Here is a 23,651-nt window from a genome sequence, read left to right on the forward strand (position 1 = left end):
AGGTATGCTGTTAAATACTTATTAAAAGAGAATTTTGACTTTTTATCCCGAATAGGAGGAGGTAAATCGTTCCAACAATGCGTTGCTGCCCATTTGTAACTACCTCGAAAAGTGCTTGTACGATACTTAGGTACTATAATAAAATATTAACCTATATTACAAGCGTCTTCTTGTTGATTATTCATTATAACTTCATTGGCACTTTATTAAAATGTAAAAACTAAATTTTACTAATATTATAGTCACACTAAACTCGAGATTATGTAATAAAACGTAGATATTATAGAGTCAGCAAGAAGTTATTTAGATTAAACTGTGCTGTGGTAACAATCGGACGTACGAACTTACAAGAGTAAGTTCATATACCTATATATTGTTTAGTTTTAAGTAACTTTTTATTCCCCGTATAAAGTAATCTTGTATTTTTTTAGTAATTCGTCACAATATTATTATCGCTATTCAATTTATCCGAATTATTGGAAAAAGCTTAGAGCATTCCACTCTAAGGGAAAAAGGGTTGCACAGCTTCAAAAAAAGCATTTAAAAAAGACGTGAATGTAATATTATTAATATTGTTTCAGATCCAAAATGAAAGCCGTAGTGTTCGATGGTAAAAGGCTAACCCTTAAATATGACGAGAACTATCCCATGCCGAAGATAGATAAGGACACAGATGTTATAGTGAAGGTCGAATATTCGGGAGTGTGTGGTACAGATCTACATATAATTCAGGTATTTTTTTAAATTATCATCATACTTTTTTGCAGTTTTTTCGCGGTCCCCGATTAAAATATATGCTCATCCAGACGTCCTATTTTGTGGCAAATTTCATCTGTTCGAATAAATCAATCCAATCAGTTGTTGTCGTGCGTTTTTAGCTGTTTTTGTTTACGCCCGCTCGAGCGGCTAGTTATTTCATACTAGCTGCGCTCCACTGTTTCACCCACATGGCTCCGCTTCTGGGTCTTAGCGTGATGATATTATATAGCCTATAGCCTTCCTGGATAAATGGGCTATCTAACACCGAAATAATTATTCAAATCGGACCAGTAATTCCTGAGATTAGCACGTTCAAATAAAGAAACAAACTATTTTTATTAATATTCTAGTTTAATCGTAACAAACATACACATCTTTCTAAAACTAAAAGAATTTGACATAGTGGGGTTAGAATGAGCATTCACTCCTTTGATGTAAACGCATCGTAATATTAAATTATTAATTCTTATCCCAAATTATCGCCTATGTGCGGTAAAAAGATAATATTTACGATGCCTACCTACATACGAGATAGCATTTACTATAGGTATATAGGTTGTAAAATACTAGGTAATGAAATCGCGTATCCATAAATGCAAAATTCTGCTAACTTCAAAAATTCATACTTAATCTAAAAAAAAACCGGCCAAGTGCGAGTCAGACTCGCGCACTGAGGGCTCCGAAAAAACCTATTTTTTATTAACATGCTTTTATTTAAATATTGTAACTTTACATTTGTGTTTTTAACAATTTTTCCTTTATCTGTGCTATATTTGCTTTTTACCAAATTTCAAGACTGTGTTTAAGGATTTGATTGAAACAATCATCAAAATCAGTTCATAACGTTCATGATGACGCCATTAATTGTATACGCCAATTGATATTTGTCTATACTCTATAGCATCGATGGTGTTAACGACAACCTTCTAAACGATATTTTATTCAACTACCTTCATTTTAAAGTAGTTTTAACAACTAGCTAGGTTTTTAGATCTTTTTTTCTAGGCTTTTCTAATAAGCTTGTAATTCATAGTATTTTAGAACAAACCTTGGAAGATAACTTATAAAGTGAATTTCGATTCACTTCAAAAGAATATACCAAAATATATTTTGTGTTAGACAATATTTTTCCATTTTTGTTTGTCCTAGGGTGAGTTTCCAGCATCAAAAGAAAAGCCTTTTCCACTCGGACATGAGTTCAGTGGTATCATATCTGATGTTGGCAAGAAATCCGTCTTCAAAGTTGGTCAGAAAGTCGTTGTTGATCCTAACTGGTAAGAAATATACCTAATACTTATGTGCATGTGTTTGTCACTGAACTCCTAAACGGCATGACCTAATTATTAAAATTTTCGTTAAAGATCAGCGTTTACCATTCTAACGGGAGCGAATCCGCGGCAAATCTAAAAGTTTATAAAGAGATGGAGACGGAGTGCAGAATGCCATTTTTTTAGAATGCTTAAAGAATACATTGAATCCGTGTAAAGAAAATTTTATGCTATTTGACACACATATTTTATTCTCTAAATTCTTTTGTTTGTGGTGCTTTTCCACCAATAATGTGCGAGGATGTGTAGAGAGGAATGTGTTTGTAAATAACCAATAGTATCGCTTCATTTAGTTTGAAGTTTGAAGCTTTACTAGTGGTTATTTACAAACACATTCCTCGCATTGGTGAAAAAGCATCCGTATAGGCGAATTTTGACGAGTTAAATCATAATTGGACTCACGTGGTTTATTGAAAACTAGCTGCGCTTCGCGGTTTCACCCGCGTGGCTCCGCTCCTGTTGGTCTTAGCGAGATGATAGCATAACCTTCCTCGATAAATGGGCTATCATACGAAATAATTTTTCAAATCCGACCAGTAGTTCCTGAGATTAGCGCGTTCAAACAAACTCTTCAGCTTTATAATATTAGTATAGATTAGAATAGAAAGTTTTGTTTTTCAGCGCCTGCCACCTCTGCACCATCTGCCGTAACGGTAACTACCAATACTGCCTTAAAGCTGGACTCAACAGTACGATCGGTATCTTTAGAGATGGTGGGTGGGCACAATATGTGAAATGTCCTCAAGACCAAGTGTATGCACTGCCTGATGGAATAACCACTGAGCAGGGTAAGTTACTCAATTGAGAATTGGATAGAATCAGTATAATATTGTGAAGACATAGTTTTTTTATGGTGTAATAGGGGAGCGCTAGATGATAATTCAAACGAATTAATAGTTTAAAAATAGTTCAATTTCTTAGATGGATGAATTAGACTAAAATGCGGTTATTTGTTCTTGTGTTATAAAAAAATCATATTTTTATGTAGGACTTAGTTGAAAAATGTAATGCGTAAACAAATATTGTTTATAGTTATCGTAAAGAATTAAATTTAATGATTAAAATATAATAACAAATCGCATTTTTAATGGGGTCCAAATAACATATATTGTAAACATGTTTACCGCTTACCCAGATCTAAATATAGGTAATTACACATAATATTATGTGACTAATTATGTAACTTTAATTCTATTTTATATTATAATTTCATGGTTTTCTTCATAGTGTTATGTGGCAGTGTTGTTGAATTTGATTCTAGTTTTCTTAGACAGTGCGCGCACGAGCAACTTTATCTCTGCAACTATTTTGTCTCCGCAACTATTTTGTCTCTCCGCCCATGGGCTAGTATGAAAGTGCGCGCATGTAGCGACGCAACTCCCCATACAAATTGATGGGAGAGATAAAATAGTTGCGGAGACAAAGTTGCTCGTGCGCGCTAGCTCTTAGTAATAAAAGAAAAAAAACAACTGAGTTGGCTCCATTTGTCAAGTCACTCACTGCCATATTACTGTTCTTAGAATAAGATTTTTTTTATTTATTAAAGTGAAACTTTTATTACATAGTCTCAAACTTTTTGGTCTGTGTAGCGCATGTCGCGTGACGGTCGGCTGCCGAGTAGGTATAAAGCAGTGTTCGGAAAGTTTCACTTTTACCGTGGTTTCATAAAACCACACAACATTTTTTTTTTCTTTTAATTGTTTTTGTTTTTGCTTTTTTAAAATGTATCTCGTGATGTGATATTGACAATAAATGTGCTTTATTTATTTATTTTATCTTCGATTATTTTATAGAATACATAACATATTATTTCGTTTTAGCCGGTCTTTGCGAGCCGTATTCTTGTGTAGTTCATGGCTACGACAGAGCATCCCCAATGCCTGTTGGTACAAAAATACTTATTGTTGGAGCTGGAATTATTGGTGAGTGGCTACTACTTTTTATGAATAACTACTTACTTATACTACTTACTTTAGTATCTATTTACCTGCGGCTTTGTTTGCGTGTAAATGGTTTCCCGTTCCCATAGAAATGAGATAAAATGTTTCACCGCGGTAAAAAGTAGTTACACACTCTAGCATCTTAACTATCTCCATACACAGAAAAATCTTATTTTATTTCAATTTTTATTGCTCAGTTGCGACGAAAAGAAAGAAAAACAAACAACATAATTTAGCCGTTAGAAAGTCAAAAACTAGATACATATAAATTTATCAAATTCTTGAGTATTTAGTATTTGTTAGACTAAATAAGTAAATGTTTGTTAAGCTATATAAGTAAATAAAAAAAAAGATCGTGTGTGCCGAGCACACGCGTCAGAACTCAGAAGTGAAACTACTTTGGCAATATTCAAGGACACCAAAATCGTCGCCTTACTCCATGACGTGACGGTATTGCCATGACGCGACCTTGAAATTCACTTCAATATGTATCATATAAATAAAATAAGTATGCAACGAGTTGAATAATATGTCCTGGAATCGATTGTCCACCCAAAACTTCGACCGAAAGTTAGCGGTCGAATTTTGACCAACTCATTCTAACTCACTCATACTGTCCGTATCGCGATGGAACACACACTTGAACACGTGTGAGTGTGACACACTCTGATAAATGTACAATTCGTTTTGTATTTTAAAATAGAAATACATAGTATAAAACAAAGTTTTTTTTTAAATAAACAAAAGTAACTTCCTTACGTCTCTGACTGTCCCTATGATAATATGTTTAGAATTTAAACACGATTTTGATGCGATTTTTTTTAATAAAAAGAAAGAGTGATTCTATAGAAAGTCTTCATACTTTTCATTCCCCATTTTATCTATTGGAATTATATGTCCTAGACGAGATTCGACTAATATTAAAATAATTAGTAAATTTAAAATATCTATTGTTTTTCCGCAATAGGTATTTATTTACTCAGCTGATTTAGATCGAATTACATTTCTTGTTAAGTTCAATGGATATTTATAATATTTTATACTATTGTAAATGTTTTTGTGTTTGATTATCAATAATTTTATTTTCAATAGATAAATAAATACGGGAAGAACATCAAATATACGAAAAATGTAATATATGTCTAATAAGGTACCTTAGGATCTCTTCCATAAGGGTGCTTTTTTCTTCAATAATATGCGAAGATGTGTAACGAGGAATGTGTGTAAATAACCAATAGTATTGCTTCAAACGCTAAACGCTTCAAACTTCAAACTAAATGAAGCGATATGATTGGTTATTTACAAACACATCCTCGCACATTATTGGTGAAAAATCACCTTTAGGCGACTTAGATATATATTTATTATTTAAATACGATTTTAATAAATGAAACATAATTTGGGATTACAGGTAATCTATGGATAACAACATTACACTTGCAAGGACATCGGGATGTTACTGTCTCAGAAATGAACAAATCTAGACTTGAAATTGTAAAGCTACTTGGTAAGATAAAACTAATATACCTACTATGTACTAAGTATTTATACCTTTAATAGAGAAATTCGGCAAACCTATAAAAAAATTGCTGTTAAATACGCGAAACAAATACAAAAAAAAACATAAACACAAACTTTTTGAAATTAAGATACTTATTTCTTACTAGCTGTGCCCTGCGGTTTTACCCGCAGGCGCAGTACTCTGCTCCTGTTGGTCTTAGCGTGATGAACCTAGCCTTCCTCGATAAATGGGCTATCTAACACCGAAATAATTTTTCAAATCGGACCAGTAGTTCCTGAGATTAGCGCGTTCAAACAAACAAACTCTTCAGCTTTATAATATTAGTAAAGATTTCTTTAGCAGATAGATTTCAATCCTTTTTTTTCGAAATTTCAGAAACCGGTTACAGGCTAGTAACACCGGACGTTTTGGCGGCGGAAAATCAATTGTATGACGTCATTATTGATTGTACAGGTAAATCTATGTATTTGAAAATTTACTATATTTTGTCTATTTAATATGCCGTTTACTAATATACAATTCTCGTGTCATAATGTTACCGTACTCCTCCGAAACGGCTGGACCGATTTTCGTAAAATTTTGTATGCTTATTGGGTAGACCTGAGAATGGGACAACATCTATTTTTCATACCCCTTTAATTAAATACTAAATAAATCATTGACTATAGTCACTACTATATTATAGGTACTAATTATTCATGATGTTAAAAATATGAGATGGGGAGCAGATTGAATAAGAGGGAATTAATATTTAATAATAAACAATAAACTTAAAAAGCTCCTTATTTTTCACTATTTTTTTATTCAGGGTAATACAACTAAACTCATGAAATTGTAATGTTGTCACTGATCCTTGAAAAGGGTTAAAATGAGAAATTTATTTAAAGGAGTCTGTTACATACAAACATACAGGTGAAGCCAATAAAAACCTGTTTATTACTTTGAGCAAGTTCAATTAGTCACCTCTACAAAATTCATCATTCTCCTTATTTATAAAAAATTTTATCCGCAGGCGTCGGTAAAGTGATGGAAATAAATTTCAATTATCTCTGTCACGGTGGGAAATACGTCGTGTTCGGTTGCTGCCCGCCGAACCATCAGGCTACGTAAGTATTTTGTTACAGCGCCATCTAGTTTTAGTATATTGAAACTGTGCAAAAATATTTAAAAAAAATAATAATGTCAATATTTTATTTTCCCATTATTAAAAATATAACCAAAAACATTACAATGTAGAAAATTTGCTTGTTCGATTTACTACTGAATCGATTAGAATAGTAAAGTAATAAGTAATAATAGTAGTATAATAAAAATTAAAAAGTAATAGGTAGTAAAATAAATTTTGGGGATTTTTATAAATATTTTTTTTCCTCTTCCAACTAACCAAGCCGGAACCGCAAAGATAACTAGAAAATATTAAAAATGTAATTACCTACATTATGTAACTACTTTCTTAAAATTTCTTATTTATTTTTTCAGATTAAACCCATTCATTATTTACGACAAGGAATTGACAATAATTGGGGTTAAAATCAACCCCTTCAGTTTTTCAAAGGCCATCGGCCTTCTTAGTGCTATGGGAGACAGGTGAGTCAAATATAAATAAAAAAAAAATAAGCCTAGCTGAAACAAGATTTGTTTCTTTATTCTGATTTGTTAAAAAAAGTCATAGGTGCATTAAACTCTAAAGAGCCTACTTGAAATCTATCGAAAAAAAATTAATTTCCCGCCAAATACTTACTATGTTTATATTATTGTCAATGAAAATTTGTCATTTTCAGTAATTACTTTTTATGCAAAAAATACTTCTCAATTTAGTAACATCTTGTTAACTTTGTATCTATTATCATAAACACTTTATTTTTTTTCAGATATCTGAATTATGAAAAACTTGGAGTGAAGACATTTGCTTTGTCGCAGTACAAAGATGCGTTGGTCGCGTTGAAGGCAGGATCAATTTCTAAGGCGATATTTAAAATCGAATGAATATTTAAAATTTACAATGTTTTTATTTACTTCCCAGAAATACTTAGTTATTTTTATTGTATTTATTATCATTTCCTAGTTATAGCAAAAATAAAATGATGATATATCTATTGCATTACCTTCGTGTATTATTAATTATTTTAGCCCACTAAAAATTATACACAAATGAATACTCATTTGTGTATAATTTTTAGTCATCCAAACACAAAATTATTTTTATTTCAGCGCCATCTATTTTTCTTTACATGAAACTAAAATAATACGCGCGTGTTTCACTTAATTATACTTCTCAACAATAGATGGCGTTATAGTATATAAAAAGTTATAATGAAACTTTCTAGATGGCGTTGTATTAAAAAAATTCAATGGCTATTCCTCACTAGATGGCGCTGTATTAAAAAAATAATAGCTATTACTCACTAGATGGCGCTCATCTTTCCAAAAAAATAATAAAAAGCAATAAAAAAAACATTTTGAAAACTGCTGTTTCACCCCTCCTGTAAAATGCTCATCAAATAAAATATCAGAAGATGAAGATGTTGCTAAAGTTCGACGACGTTGTTCTGCAGCTTTGATATTTCGTGCAATCATCATAGCCATCAAATACGACAGTAACTCTGGAACCAAAATGTTTACGTACATATTTTTGAGATTATTTATTTAAGTTATAGAGGTTGCGTATTTTAAGTTAAAGAGGTTTTGGGCTCTGATAGGAAGGGAACATATTATTATTTTTTGAAGTTACAGAGGTTTTTATGTTACCGAGGTTTAAGTTATCGAGGTTCTACTGTATAAGTTACAATGACCGATAGAAAAATATTTAAACATTTAATAAAATACATATATACAGGGTGTCCCACTATCGGTATACTAAGCGCGAAGGGATTTGTAGTTTTGCATACACTGATCACGTAAAAAATACTTAAACAACAGAATTACGCCAAAAATTTTTTGCAAAATTTCTCCTTAAAATCCATGTTTTCTTCTCTAACTTCGCGCAGCTGGCATAATATACTGATTCGCTAATGTGAGCATTTTGTTTATGAAAACATAATTTTAAACGATAGCTCACGTGCGGGTGGAAAAGTTAGGCGGGTTGCTTGTTAGGAGTGTACACAAAGAGTTCTAAGAATTCATCTATTTGAAAAAAAATGTGTCTGGAATTTTTTAAGTATTTTTTACGAACTCAGCGTATGCAAAACTATAACCTCCTTTGAGCTTAGTATACCCACGGTGGGACACCCTGTATACATGCCTGTATATATATTATATTATATGTATATCGTAAATATGTTCCATTCATACGATAAGATTGTTGTTAACAGAAACAAAGTAATAAATTAATAATATTCACTAAGTACATGGATACCAGTGTGACCACATTGGCAGATATTTCTTGGATTTAACCTACTTCCGAAGTTCCGATAAGAGGTTGCATGACACATACACGAATTTACAAGAATTGAGATGTCATGGAGTAAGACGACGATTTTGTGTATTTGAATCTTGCCAAAGAAGTTTCACTTCTGACACGTGTGCTCGGCACACACGCTCTTTTTCAATATATACCTACAGGATGTTAATAATGAAAAAAACCTGAGCATAACTACAAAAAAATATAATTTAATAATCTCCTCTATATATTTTAAATTCTCGTTTTTAATTGTTTATTTGTATGACCACAATCGTTATCCACTCATTAAAATAAAAGTAGTGTACCATACATAGCAGAGTACTATACAAGTCGGTGGTAGAAAATTACTATTAAAACGTCGGTTCAATACTAATATACATTTTTTAAATGATATAGCATGCATCGTATTCATTGACTTTATTCATACAAACACCGTGTTCCCGCAGCACAATGCGGGTGTCGAGTGTGTTCCATGGCGATACGGACCTATATATGGGCGTATTCAGAAAGAAAGCTTGAAACTTATAAGCGCTTATAAGCGCCGATAAGCGCTTATAAGTTTCAAGCTTTCTTTCTGAATACGCCCTATTACTTGCTCTGTGATACAGACAGTACGAGTCCGAGTCACGAAATGGTACGCGTACGAGTGAGTCGAGTTAAAATGAGTTGGTCGAATTTCGACCGGATAGTTGGTTGAAATTCGACCAACTCATTTTAACTCGTAATTTTAATTCTTACTATTTTACTGTTGATTAATTGATTCGAATATTATTGAATTATGGAAATATGGATGTATGGCTGTTTCTCTCTCACGCTAAAACCACTTAACCCATTTTGATGATACTTATCAGTGATGTAGCTTCAAGCTTGTGTACCACTATAATACATAAGCTATAGAAATACATACTTGCTATTACCTGCGGATTTGTCTTTGGGTGAAACCGCGCGAGTACTATAGACGTATGTATATGACAAGCGTTTTAAAATTATTTACTATAATTTCTATGATATTTAATTTAATTGTAAAAATATAAAATTCTCGTGTCACAATGTTAGTCTGCATACTCCTCCGAAACGGGTGGACCGATTCTCATGAAATTTTCTGTGCATATCGGGTAAGTCTGAGAATCGGCCAACATCTATTTTTCATATGTACCACGGGCGAAGCCGGGGCGGACCGCTAGTTTAATTGTAAAAACTATATTTTACTAACATTATAGTCACACTAAACTCGAGATTATGTAATAAAACGTATTATAGAGTCAGCAAGAAGTTATTTAGATTAAACTGTGCTGTGATAACAATCGGACGTTATAGTCTTGTAAGTAACTTGTTTATTTTTAACTAGCTTACCGCCCGCGGCTTCGCCCGCTTTGTCTAAAACCTAATAAATTATAATATACTAAAACCTTCCTCTTGAATCACTCTATCTATTAAAAAAAATATTATATTTAATCTAGTGTCCGACCGAAACTGGTTTCCAGGCCGAAACCGAAACCGAAACCGAATGTTCGGCCATGGCTTCAATTTCGGCCGAAACCGAAACCGAAACCGAAACTCACGTGGTCATATGAAATTTCTAAAAATACTGAACTTTGGTGCATTTTACCTATTATTTTGCCTTAATTAGGGCATGAAATGAAAACACAGTATATTAAATTTGTTGTAATCAGTGATTTAATATAAAATAAAAAAATAATATTTTTTAAAATATTAATAACTAATAACAATTTTAATTTTTATTATTTTTTCAAGTTCTCACTAAAATCAGTCATCTAAATCAAATCAGTAATTGTTAATGTTACTTTAAATATGTACTAAGTTTTGGTATTTTGAGATCTTTCTCTTTATTAAAGAGTATTTAATACTTTGGATTGGTATTTGTACTTAGAGGAATAATCAGTCTCCTTTAGGTACCTCTTATATAAAAATAATAATTATTAATTACTATTACACTCAGTTCCAATCTCAACATAGATAATCAAAAATTGTTTCCACCAGCGTGGGTCAACCAACGCTTTGACAGCGTCCGTCAAAGCGTTGCCGAGGAAAACGAAGTTAGGGCGCTTGTGCACTACAAGGAATTTTACTGTCCGGCATTCCGATTTTTTACGGTCCGGTGTGGCATGAAAAAACCGATGAATTGCTTGTGCACCTGTCCGTCTTTACTCGGATCAGTGCGGTACAGTTCAAGGAAGTATGGCGGTATAATGCTATCATAAATGATTGTTTTCGCATTTTACAAGAAACGAGTAAAAATATAGAAGGTGAAATATTATATTACTTCGTTATAATAAAAAGTAAAGTTCCGTAAGAGATTTAAAATGCGTGTTTCACTTATTTATTTTAATCGGTGACGAGGAGCTAAATCTATTCCCACTTGAACTTTAACTTACCAACACTTACTTAGATAATAATTATAGGTCAATGCTTGGTCAATGTATATAAAATAACAATACCGACTTCTCAAATCTCATTGCCAGCTAAAACAAAGTAAAACAAGAGCTTGCTTTCAATTGGCATATGCAATAAAAAGAGTAAAATCCAAGCAAGTGGGCACTCGAAAACAATTATACCTACAGCGACTCGTAAACTCAAAAACCATCCGGAATAGGGAAAAGTAAAATGTCGGACAGTAAAATTACGTATAGTGCACAAGCTAGTATTTAGATTAATTGCGTGCCATACCGGACCGTAAAAAATCGGAATGCCGGACCGTAAAATTCCTTGTAGTGGACAAACGCCCTTTGGCAAGCGTGAACGTGTGTGAACTAAGTTCACTGAACTTGCGAAATAAGTTTCGGTTTCGGCAAAAGTTTCGGCCGATTTTGGCCGAAACCGAAACTGCGGCCGAAACTTGATTTTTGGCCGAAACTCGGCCGAAACCGAAACCGAAACCGAAAGTTCGGTCGGACACTAATTTAATCCTTTCCGTTTTCGGGATATTATAATATTATGGGCATTTGTTTTTTTTTCATTTAACTAAAGAATATCTTAAAACATATAAAGCGGGGATAAAAGATTTTACCGGCAGTTTTGTGCACGAATGAAACCGCGGGGTAAAGCTAGTTATTAAATTTGAGAGGATGTATGGATGTTACTTATTCTGACGATAATTTACTTTATGTCATTTTGCAATAAAAAAAAATCTTTTCAGCTCCAAAATGAAAGCCGTAGTGTTCGATGGTAAAAGTCTAACCCTTAAATATGACGAGAACTATCCCATGCCCAAGATAGAAAAGGACACAGATGTTATAGTGAAGGTCGAATATTCAGGAGTGTGTGGTACAGATCTACATATAATTCAGGTATTTTTTTTAATTGTCAATTGTCACCATACTTTTCAGGATGCAGTTTTTCGCGAAAAAATATATGTAAATATATGTAACCCAATCAGCTGTTTCGATTGTTTTTCAGCTGTTTTTGTTTACGCCTGGTCGAGCGGCTAGTTACGTCATACTAGCTGCGCCCCGCGGTTTCACCCTCGTGGCTCCGCTTCTATTAGTCTTTGCGTGATGATATATTATAGTGTTCGCTTTCCTCGATAAAAGGGCTATCTAACACTGAAATAATTTTTCAAATCGGACCAGTAGTTGCTGAGATTAGCGCGTTCAAACAAATAAACAAACTCCTCAGCATATTAGTGTAGTCGCTTGTCCATTTATTTCCACGTCAACCACTGAGTTGACGTGGAAATAAATGAAACCAAAATTAAATTATTTTTAAAATCGAATGCTGAATAAAACAATAGGTATTTTTAATAGCATTAAAGTTTATTCGTAACACACAAATAACAAACACATCATTCGTCTTTATAGTAGTTTTAATTAAGTAGTTATAGCATATCATGATATGAACTTTGACCATAGATAACACAAGATCACAAAAATAATACTTAATTAGTCCAAATTAATGGCATAAACAAAACGCTTTATTGTCATTAATTATGTATTAAAAGTTTTACGACTAACGCTTTATAATAATTTTATTATTATAATGTTTAGCATAGCAATATTATTATATTAAATTATTAAAACTTACCCTAAATTATCGCATAAGTGTGATAAAAAGATAATTTACATTTATTAGAGTAATCACTAATCTCCTATTTATGATGCCTACATAAGATTAGATAGCATTTTTTTTTATAAAATTCTAATCAAATGAATGCGAAATTCTGTGAACTTCGAAAGATCAACTATTGAAGAGTCGAAATCTACACTTCATCATCATCACTACATAGTATAAAACAAAGTCGCTTTCCCTATGTCCATGTCCCTTTGTATGCTTAAATCTTTAAAACTGCGCAACGGATTTTGATGCGGTTTTTTTTAATAGATAGAGTAATTCAAGAGAAAGGTATATATATTTTATATATAATTATATAATTTATTAGGTTTTAGACAAAGCGGGCGAAGCCGCGGGCGGTAAGCTAGTAATATTATAAAATTGAAGATTTTGTTTGTTTGTTTGAACACGCTGATCTTGGGAACTACTGGTCCGATTTGAAAAATTATTTCGGTGTTAGAGAGCCCATTTATCGAGGAAGGCTATAGGCTCTATATCGTCCGATAAGCTAAGACCGAGCGGATCACCGGGTGAAACCGTAGAGCACAGCTAGTGGGATCTGTGGGAAATAACAGCTTTTATTCGAGGTTTTTATTGTGGTACCTAGTTAGTTAGTTTTCATATAAAAATATTAAATTAAGTCCTTTTTATTCAGTTCAAAAGAATATAACAATTGTTTTGTGTTTGATAATATTTTTATTAACAAACATGCTGATTCTAAAGTTGATTAGATTTATTTATTTATTTATTCTTTATTGTACATAATATACCAAGCATAAATAAGCTATTCTATAATTACAATTAAGATACAATAAAAACACACGGCACATAAACGTACTAAAAGGCGGCCTTATTGCTTAAAAGCAATCTCTTCCAGGCAACCCTGATTGGTAAGGAATGTATGCTAGAACGCGACTTGGCGTGACTTTAGATTATTTGTGTTTGTCATAGGGAGAGTTTCCGGCATCAAAAGAAAAGCCTTTACCACTTGGACATGAGTTCAGTGGTACCATAACTGAGGTTGGCAAGAAATCCGCCTTCAAAGTTGGACAGAAAGTTGTTGTCGATCCTAACTGGTAAGAAATGTATTATCACTAAGTAGGTATACTTAGTATAAAATAAAGTTGCTTTCTCTGTTGACTGTGTATGCTTGAATGTATATGATGTATGCTTGAATCTTTAAAACTAATTTTGATGTTTGGTTTTTTAATAGAATGTCAAAATACATGTCACTTTATTTGCCCGCGATAGACTCCAAAATTACAACTGATTTTAAATTTGATTTGCACCCGGGTGCAGTTTGATCTAAAATGAAAAATAGGATAGGTTTATAGTCACAAAATTATTTTATTACAAATTATTATTTTTATGCGTTTGACCCGTTGGTTTGACCGATCATATTAGTAACTGAGACGTCTGTCGGGGCAGCTGGTATGTATATTTATATTTTTTTATTAATACGACGCCTTCAATCTTTCAGCGCCTGCAACCTCTGCACCTTCTGCCGTAACGGTAACTACCAATACTGTCTCACAGCTGGAATCAACAGTACGATTGGTATCTTCAGAGATGGTGGGTGGGCACAGTATGTGAAATGTCCTCAAGAACAGGTGTATGCACTGCCTGATGGGATTACTACTGAGCAGGGTAAGTACTAACTACTACATACAATTCACCAAGGTCACAGAATAATAAATAATAGGAACAAAATGTTGCAGTTTAGCAAAGGTGTGTGTTGCAGTCATACAGAGAGGATATTTGTTTTAATGTTCTCGCAATAGAGCAATAATATTTTCAGCATGACAGGCGACAGCCTAATAATAATTAACTAAAAATAATTGGAAAGATTAAGATTTTATTTTTATTTTAGGAATATATTCTGAATGACGCAATAAAATCTCGATCAAAAATCAAACAAATCGTATGTAAGTCGGTTAAAAGAACATTTATTGTAAGCTCCACCTTTTTATCTCCTATCATCACTTCTTTTATAAACAAAAAATAGTAAATATATTATTTTGTTATAGCTGGTCTCTGTGAGCCGTATTCCTGTGTAGCTCATGGCTACGACAGAGCCTCTCCAATACCAGTTGGCTCTAAAATACTTATTGTTGGGGCTGGAATTATTGGTAAGTAGCTACTATTTTTATGAATAACTGCTTACTACTAACTTATACTGATTGGGTTGACTTGGCCGGAGGTGAAGAGCGTAGCCCAAGATAGAATGCGATGGCGGCGCACTGTAGACGCCCTCTGCCCCACATAGGGGACATAGGACACTACACACTACACTAAATCACTAACTTATACTACTTAGCTGTTATACGCGGCTTCACTCGCGTGAAAAAAGAAATTCCCATGAATGTGATGTTTCAACGCAGTAAAAAGTAGTTTCTCACTATTTTGCGACATGAAGTAAAACACACTATAAAGTCAACAACTAGATATATAAATGTAACAAATTTTTGAGTATTTACTTTTTGTTTAAAAGTAAATATTATATATAAGTTTATAATATTATATATAACTAGCGGTCCGCCCCGGCTTCGCCCGTGGTACATATTTACGTTTTCTCTACATAAGAACCATCCTCGTACTTCAAGGAATATAATAAAAAAAGAATTATCGAAATCGGTTCAGCCGTTCTCGAGTTATGCGCTTACCAACACATTTTGCGATTTATTTTTATATTATAATAGAAATAATAATATATAAGTTTTTGAAAAGTAAATATTTGTCCAGCTAAATAAGTAAATAAAGTATGTATACTAGAATATTTACAAGTAGTATAGTTAATTTTATTCTGGAATCGATTACCAACGCAACACTTCGACCGAAGTTAGCGGTCGAGTTTCAACCAACTCATTCTAACTCGTGCCACTCATACAGCATACTGCCCGGCCCGTATCGCGATGGAACATACACTCGACGTGTAGCCTAGCGGTACGACACACTCATATACATTCATTTTGTAAAAAGCATCACTACATACTACATAATATAAAACAAAGACACTGTTGTCTGTCTGTTTCTATGTATGCCTTGATTTTTAAACGAAGCGATTTATAGAAAGAGTGGCCGTTCTCGTGGAAATTATAGTTGAGTTTGAGTTTGAGTTTAAGTGTGAAAAAATGGCCTATGCCTTATTCTCGGTCTTCAGCTACCTACAATCTACATACCTTGTAATCGGTTCAGTAATATTTGCGTGAAAGAGTAACAAACATCCTCAAAAACTTTCGCATTTATACTGGGAGCCTTCTCTTAATAGCAGCTAACATAATATTATGTATCTGCAATTAACACCAAGAATTGTATTTACCAAGTTGATAAGATTATTAAATAATACGTTAGCATAATACAAAATACAAATAATAATTATCTTATACAAACCGCAAGGTTACAGTAATACTCAAATAGTACAGTTTATCTAGTTTCGTTAACAATTGAATTTATCTGTTTTGTTTACACAAACCGTTATGCTTCCATAACAATGTATATTTTAGTTTGTAAATATTATGTTTTATTCGCGACTTCGTTCATGTACCTACATTGCGCTACATTATTTTTCAACTCACCATACTATTCAAGCCCTATTTTAGCTATTAGAATTCTGTTTTCTCAGACAAGAATCTCAAACTCGAAGTAAAAATCGGTTATGAATCGGTTTTGATACATATAAATTACTAGGTTTCCGCCCGCGGCTTCGCCCGCGCAGTCAAAGAAAAACCCGCATAGTTCCCGTTCACGTGGGATTTCCGCGATTGCGTCATTTTCCCGGGATAAAAAGTAGCCTATGTCCTTTCTCGGGTATCATAATATCTCAGACAGACAGAGTTACTTTCGCAATACTTATAAAATTATAAATGCGAAAGTAACTCTGTCTGTCTGTTACTCAATCACACCTAAACTACTGAACCAATTTACATACATTGATACCCGAGAAAGGACATAGGCTACTTTTTATTGCAAAATATGTACCACGGGCGAAGCCGGGGCGGACCGCTAGTTTATAACATAAAGTAGATACTAATGTCAATACGGATGTTATGAACATAGTGTACCTATTTTTCGTAATAATAACTCATCACTCAACCGATGTGGATCAAATTTCATTTCCTTTTGGATTATAGTCTTAACTCTAGAATAATCATAACAGACAACTTAATATCTTTTAAAATAGAAATTCATATTATTGTACTAGCTTTTCGCCAACGCTAGCTGCTTTACACCCGCGTAGTCAAAGAAAAACCCGCATAGTTCCCGTTCCCGTGGGATTTCCGGGATAAAACCTATTTTATGTCTTTCTTCAGATGTCAAGCTATCTCTGTACCGAATTTGAAGTAAATACATGACTTTAGAGATTAGCCCGGACATACATACAGACAAACAGACAAAAATTATGAAAACTACATCTTCAAGAATCATTCAAGAATTCTTAAAAAATAATATTCAATGTACAGTTTTGACTTTCTTACGGTTTTATTAGGTTATAATATGCATCTAAGACATGTTTGTGATTTTGATTATCAATTATTTTATTTTCAATAGATAAATTCAAGCGCTAAACACTTCAAACTAAATGAAGCGATATGATTGGTTCTTTACAAACACATCCTCGCACATTATTGGTGGAAAATCACCCTAGGCGATTTTATTTTTGATGTATTGAAATAAGATTTTAATTTTTAATAAATGAAACGTATTTTGTTATTACAGGTAACTTATGGATAACAACATTACACTTACAAGGACATCGGGATGTTACTGTCTCAGAAATGAACAAAACCAGACTTGAAATTGTAAAGAAACTTGGTAAGAAAAAACAAGGAAAAAACTATATAGTATTTATACCTACACAAAATATAGAGAAATTCGGTGTACCTATTCAAAAAAACCTTGCTTTTTAAACACGAAACAAATACAGGGTGTCCCAAGAAGTACATATGAATATACTGAAGCCAGGAGGTAGAGGACCTTAAGGGCTATCCGAATCACCCCCACGTATGTTATGCGATTTTTCGTATTTTCGGAGTTACCTGACTTTTTTTTTAATTTTCACCTATTGCCGGGGACACCCTGTATAAAAGAAAACGTAAACCAAAGTTTTTTAAAATTTGGATATTTTTCAATAATTCATTTTAAGGATATTATAATATTTTTATAAGTACCTATATTTTTTTAATGAAATTTTAGAAACCGGTTACAGGCTGGTTACACCGGACGTTTTGGCGGTGGAAAAACAATTATATGACATCATTATTGATTGCACAGGTATAGTTAAACAGGATATTACTACATTTTTTTTATATAATTCACCGATTTTTTTATTCCTATCTTATAACACAGGCTTTCTATGAGGGATAAGACAATTTCACATTTCCCCGATTTTTTTAAATTCTAAAACATGCTTTAATTTGTGTTTAATTATTGAATAATCAAGTTCTTTTTTGCACACTGTACTAGTGTCGAGATATTAGATTCATGATTGTGATAATAAGGTTACTTGACCATGTATTAATAAATACAACCAAATTCATATAATATATTATTTACTCTAAATAATCAAAGAACAAAGGTTTAACCACAGACTAATAATAATATACTACGTATGTTTAACTCACTGTTGAACAAGTGGAGTATAACATTTACAGAAAAATATTGTAGTACAATAATTTATTAATTATGGAACAATTTATCCGTAGGCGTCGGTAAAGTGATGGAAATAAGTTTCAATTATCTCCGTCACGGCGGGAAATACGTCGTGTTCGGTTGCTGCCCGCCGAACCATCAAGCTTCGTGAGTATTTTGTTACAGCGCCATCTAGTTTTACGATATTGAAACTGTGGAAACATTTAAAAATAATATAACAGAAGTATTATAATTTCCCATTATTAATATATAGTTAGCTAAAAACACTACAATATTATTCTTATTTCTCATAATATATTTATATATAATTCAATGTGACAATGGAATGTAGAAAATGTGTAAATATACATAAATTTTATGAGGAGATTTTTTGTTTGTTTTACAACTGAATCGATTACTGTATCAGTAAAATAACTTTTGTGATTTTTTATAAATACTATTTATCTCTATTATCTATATTCCTCTTCAGACTAATTTCAACAAACCGGAACCGCAAAAATTACTAAAAAATATTAATGTTTTTTTGTATATTATTATTTATTACAGTAAAGTACCTACATTCTGTGATTTATTTGACTAACTAAGTACTTACACGTAAATTTCTTATTTATTTTTTCAGAATAAACCCATATATAATTTACGACAAGGAACTGACAATAATTGGTGTTAAAATCAACCCCTTCAGTTTTCCAAAGGCCATCGGCCTTCTTAGTGCTATGGGAGACAGGTGAGTAATTTAAATTAATAAAAATAAGTCCAGCTGAAACAAAATTTATTTCTTTATTCTGATTTGTTAAAAAAAATCAAAGGTGCATTAAACTAGAGGCTACTTGAAATCTATCGAAAAAAAATTAAATTCCCGCCAAATACTATGTTTATATTGTCACTGAAAATGACTAAAAATACTTCTCAATTTAGTAACGTCTTGTGTAAACACTTTTCTTTTTTTCAGATATCTGAATTATGAAAAACTTGGAGTGAAGACATTCGCTTTGTCAGAGTACAAAGATGCGTTGGTAGCGTTGAAGGCAGGATCAATTTCGAAGGCGATATTTAAAATCGAATAAATAATAAAGTATTTTAAAATGTACAATGTTTTTTATTTACAACCCAATGGTTAGTTATAGAAAAAAAATTGTGAATATAATATGTGTATGATTACTTATTACTTATTATAAATCACTAAAAATTATACACAAATAAATATAGCCAAAAAATTCTTTTTTTATTTCAGCGCCATCTATTTTTCTTTACATGAAACTAAAGTAATACAATTAATTATACTTCTCGACAATAGATGGCGCTATAGTATATAAAAAGTTATAAAGAAAATTTCTAGATGGCGCTGTAATAAATAAAATAATTCAATGGCTATTCCTCACTAGATGGCGCTGTATTAAAAAAAATTAATAGCAATTCCACACTAGATGGCGCTCATCTTTCCAAAAAATTAAAAAGCAGTAAAACTTGTATTATTAGTTTTATTTGTATACGTAGTATATTATTATTATTAGTCTGTGGTTTTTATCTATACTACGTAAACAGTTTGTATGTTTTCTTTTTAATTTGAAAGAGCTAATCTTCCTGAAAATTTTTATTTGAATAAAACACACCAATCATTTCATTTATGTACTTATCTATACTTTTTAAATATTAAAAAGCTGAAGTGTTTGTTTGTTTGAACACGCTAGTCTCAGAAACTACTGATCCGATTTGAAAAATTAATTCGGTGTTAGATAGCCAATTTATTGAAGAAGGCTTTAGGCTACATACCAACACGCTAAGACCAACAGGAGCGGAGTACTGCGGGTATAACCGCGGGGCATAGCTAGTTTCATAATAAAAGTTATCTAACATACCTACACAGTTAATTCATTGAGTCATAAAATCACATACAGTAGAACTCCAATTATCCGAATTAATGGGGACCGGGACCCATTCGGATAATCAAATATTCGGATAATCGGATTAAAAAAAAATATTGCCATTGGAGAGAATAAAAGCTACGTTTTGATATTGCACTATTTTTTTATTGAATTAAATGAAAGAAACATGAAATTTTCACATGTTTTAAATATTTTTGCAATCATTTTTCTTATTTCCTCTAGTGAAAACGCATCTTTATCATCATCATCCTCTCCATATTCTTGTTAGGGGAAGAATAATAGCGCACTTGAACTTTTTTTGGACAATTTTTTGTGATTCGGATAATCGGCGATTCGGATAGTCAGAGTTCGGATAATTGGAGTTCTACTGTACAACATTTTCTCTCATACCTAACTACTACAATTAACATTATGTACAATAGTATGTAGTACAAATCCATTTACAACAGATTCATTATCAACTTCTAAAAATACCAACAGTACAATTTCAGATAATTAAATTAAATATCTACGAACAATTACCGGGCATTGATTGACAGCGCCCCGGGCAAGCCTGCCCGCGACGGGTTAACTAACTTCGAATAAGTGTATTTAGTTATGTTTTTAGATTACATCGATTTTTAAGAAACAATTGTTTAAAGTTAGGTTAGGTTAGGTTAATAATTCTCGTTAAGGATGTAGAATTCGTAACTTATGTTTGAAAAATTTTAAAAGGAATGAAAATTTATGTTTTAAAATAGGTAATTGTTACAATTGTTATATAGGTATTTTGTTAATTAGATTGTTATGGACGAGGCTATTTAGCAAAGTAATAAGTTAGGAAATGGGAAATATTTATATAGGTAGATAGAATATTTCAGTAACAATATATTTTCATGTTAGTTGCATTCAATTGATTTTCAAACAGACTGATCAATGTTGTTAATAGATAAATCGATTATAGTTTTGTATTTTTTAAAAGCTTCACACAGAAAAATAAGGAAATAAATTAGATAAGCTCTATTGTGTATGAAAAGTGAAAACACACACGTCAATTTGTCGCTAAATATCATTAATCCAACATAATAATATCATGTGAGAGTATTTCAATATATTAATCAAAATATAATTTATATTATATTTTGTTTTTTATTTCATACTTAATCAAAAAATAATTTTATTTGATCTATCATCAATAAAACAAAAAAAATACATTGTTTATTATTAAATACAGCCCATAGTTTAAAAGTATATTCTAAATAGAATCCTGAAACCGAGCAAATTCTATCGACTTTAATAAGACATTTAAATATAAGGGGTGAAGTTATTTTCTTTGTTCGCCTGTCACTCGCATACTTGGTTATCTTATTTCTTTAATCTTTCCTTTTTCCGGGTATCTTTAATGCATTTTTTAAGATAACACACTCGTTTTTTTATTGTATTGTTGTTATAAAATGTTATTATAACTTATATGTTAAATTGGAAATACTTATGTACAATAATTATAAAGATCAGTTAAATCGTTTTTGAGATTATTGTGAATCAAGTAGCAACCTATTTTTGTGAATTGCTAGTTTTTTCGAACATATCTTTACGAACAAGGTATTTTTTTAATACAATAGACATTTCATATTTATTCATGCATTAACAGATTACATACAATACAATCAGTTAATTGTTTTGATAGAGCCATTTATTGATAAATCTGTCTAGCCAAACCGCTAAAACCGCTGACCGAAACATGTTTGTACAATAATAGCCCAATGTCAACTTATTTGTAGTAATGTAAGTAAATATAAGTAAAAGTAAGCAAACATTAAGTTACCACTTAGTTTCTCGTTTCTGATAGATTAGATGAAATTGATACTAATTCAATTTTAGGGTCGACTAGCCGCTTGCCCCAGCTTCGTCTGGGTTGACCCGCGTTAAAAATATACCTAACATAAAACTAAAACATCATCTTTAAATACTATTTTGCCAAGGAGAAGGAGACACATAAGTAGTATATTTTTGTCTACTATATTAATTACTATTTAAATATTTTTTTTATCAATTTGGACCATTTTTGCTGCTTCTATGATCATAGCGTGTTGTTAAATCTAAATCCTTAATATTATAAAGCTGAAGAGTTTGTTTGTATGTTTAAACGCATTAATCTCAGGAAAAACTGGTCCGATTTGAAAAATTCTTTCAGTGTTATATATCCCATTTATCGAGGAAGGTTATAGGCTATATATCATCACGCTAAGACAACAAGAGCGGAGCAATGCGGGTGAAACCGCGAGGCACAGCTAGAAGCCAATAACATTCCTCGTTGAATGGACTATCAAACACAAAAAATTAGATTTAGATTTAATTAGAATTATCCTGAGATTAGCGAACAAACTAGAGTATATAACCATATTTATAGAGATTTCTTGTTTATTAGTCATGATTACCGAACCCTGGACCTACCTACGTATACCTAACCACTGAACCAAAGGGTAGATGATAGAAAATGTATAGCTTACATTGTATCGAATGATCACAAATTGCTACAGTAACATTATACAGGGTTTTAAGAGGCGAGACAGGGCCGGATTTGTATTTATAAAATATTTTAAAATAAATATAGAGTTGTGTGTTATAAAAACAAGATTTTGAGGAGAATGAAAAGTTAAAAGTATACTTTATTAATAACTAGATTTCCGCCCGCGGCTTCGCCCGCGTTTTGAAAGGAAAACCCGCATAGTTCCAATTCCCGTGGGATTTCCGGGATAAAACCTATTCTATGTGTTTATCCAAGTTACCTTGTATATGTGTGCTAAATTTCATTGTAATTGGTTCAGTAGTAGGTATTTGTGGGAAGGAGTAACAAAGACACACACATCCTCACAAACTATCGCATTTATAAGATAAGTAGGATTTTAATACAGGGTAAGATTTGTCAGGACATTTAAATAAGACAAAAATTGTGTTGTTGTATACTTTATTGTTTATTTATAATACATCTTACTACAATTTCGTATTTTTATGAGCAAATAAATTTCAATCTTAATAGATATAAGATTGAAGTTTACTTTAATTACGTTAATAATAATAATAGTTACTTACTAAATTATTAAACATAGTACTTATTTC

The 23,651-nt window shown here is 32.0% G+C and overlaps 2 protein-coding genes across 2 annotated transcripts; both read left to right on the forward strand.

The window, feature by feature from the left end:
- Nucleotides 1-585: 585 nt before the first annotated feature.
- Nucleotides 586-7,627, forward strand: LOC149475486 (uncharacterized). Its single transcript, XM_089713470.1, has 9 exons — nt 586-732; nt 1,909-2,033; nt 2,709-2,875; nt 3,908-4,009; nt 5,439-5,534; nt 5,925-6,002; nt 6,562-6,655; nt 7,029-7,136; nt 7,421-7,627. The coding sequence occupies exons 1-9, from the start codon at nt 589-591 to the stop codon at nt 7,533-7,535; spliced, it is 1,029 nt and encodes a 342-aa protein (XP_089569596.1). The 5' UTR covers nt 586-588; the 3' UTR covers nt 7,536-7,627.
- A 2,579-nt stretch (nt 7,628-10,206) lies between these two features.
- Nucleotides 10,207-19,759, forward strand: LOC149475487 (uncharacterized). Its single transcript, XM_089713472.1, has 10 exons — nt 10,207-10,270; nt 12,107-12,257; nt 13,969-14,093; nt 14,498-14,664; nt 15,045-15,146; nt 17,734-17,829; nt 18,211-18,288; nt 18,720-18,813; nt 19,286-19,393; nt 19,619-19,759. Exons 2-10 carry the CDS (start codon nt 12,114-12,116, stop codon nt 19,731-19,733), a joined length of 1,029 nt encoding a protein of 342 aa, XP_089569598.1. The 5' UTR covers nt 10,207-10,270; nt 12,107-12,113; the 3' UTR covers nt 19,734-19,759.
- Nucleotides 19,760-23,651: the final 3,892 nt, after the last annotated feature.

Source organism: Colias philodice, chromosome 30, assembly GCF_061535455.1.
Source record: "Colias philodice isolate Cphi_HAF_F1 chromosome 30, ilColPhil1 Martin Lab GWU primary, whole genome shotgun sequence".
Lineage (NCBI taxonomy): Eukaryota > Metazoa > Arthropoda > Insecta > Lepidoptera > Pieridae > Colias > Colias philodice.

What these genes read in the sequence shown, in the direction of transcription:
- LOC149475486 (XM_089713470.1), top strand. Translation starts at nt 589, where the DNA reads ATGAAAGCCGTAGTGTTCGATGGTAAAAGGCTAACCCTTAAATATGAC. An exon ending in TGGAATAACCACTGAGCAGG is followed by an intron (nt 2,876 to 3,907) that starts GTAAGTTACTCA and finishes ATTTCGTTTTAG; the next exon opens with CCGGTCTTTGCGAGCCGTAT. An exon ending in CTTAGTGCTATGGGAGACAG is followed by an intron (nt 7,137 to 7,420) that starts GTGAGTCAAATA and finishes ATTTTTTTTCAG; the next exon opens with ATATCTGAATTATGAAAAAC.
- LOC149475487 (XM_089713472.1), top strand. Translation starts at nt 12,114, where the DNA reads ATGAAAGCCGTAGTGTTCGATGGTAAAAGTCTAACCCTTAAATATGAC. An exon ending in GTTGTTGTCGATCCTAACTG is followed by an intron (nt 14,094 to 14,497) that starts GTAAGAAATGTA and finishes TCAATCTTTCAG; the next exon opens with CGCCTGCAACCTCTGCACCT. An exon ending in CATCATTATTGATTGCACAG is followed by an intron (nt 18,289 to 18,719) that starts GTATAGTTAAAC and finishes ATTTATCCGTAG; the next exon opens with GCGTCGGTAAAGTGATGGAA.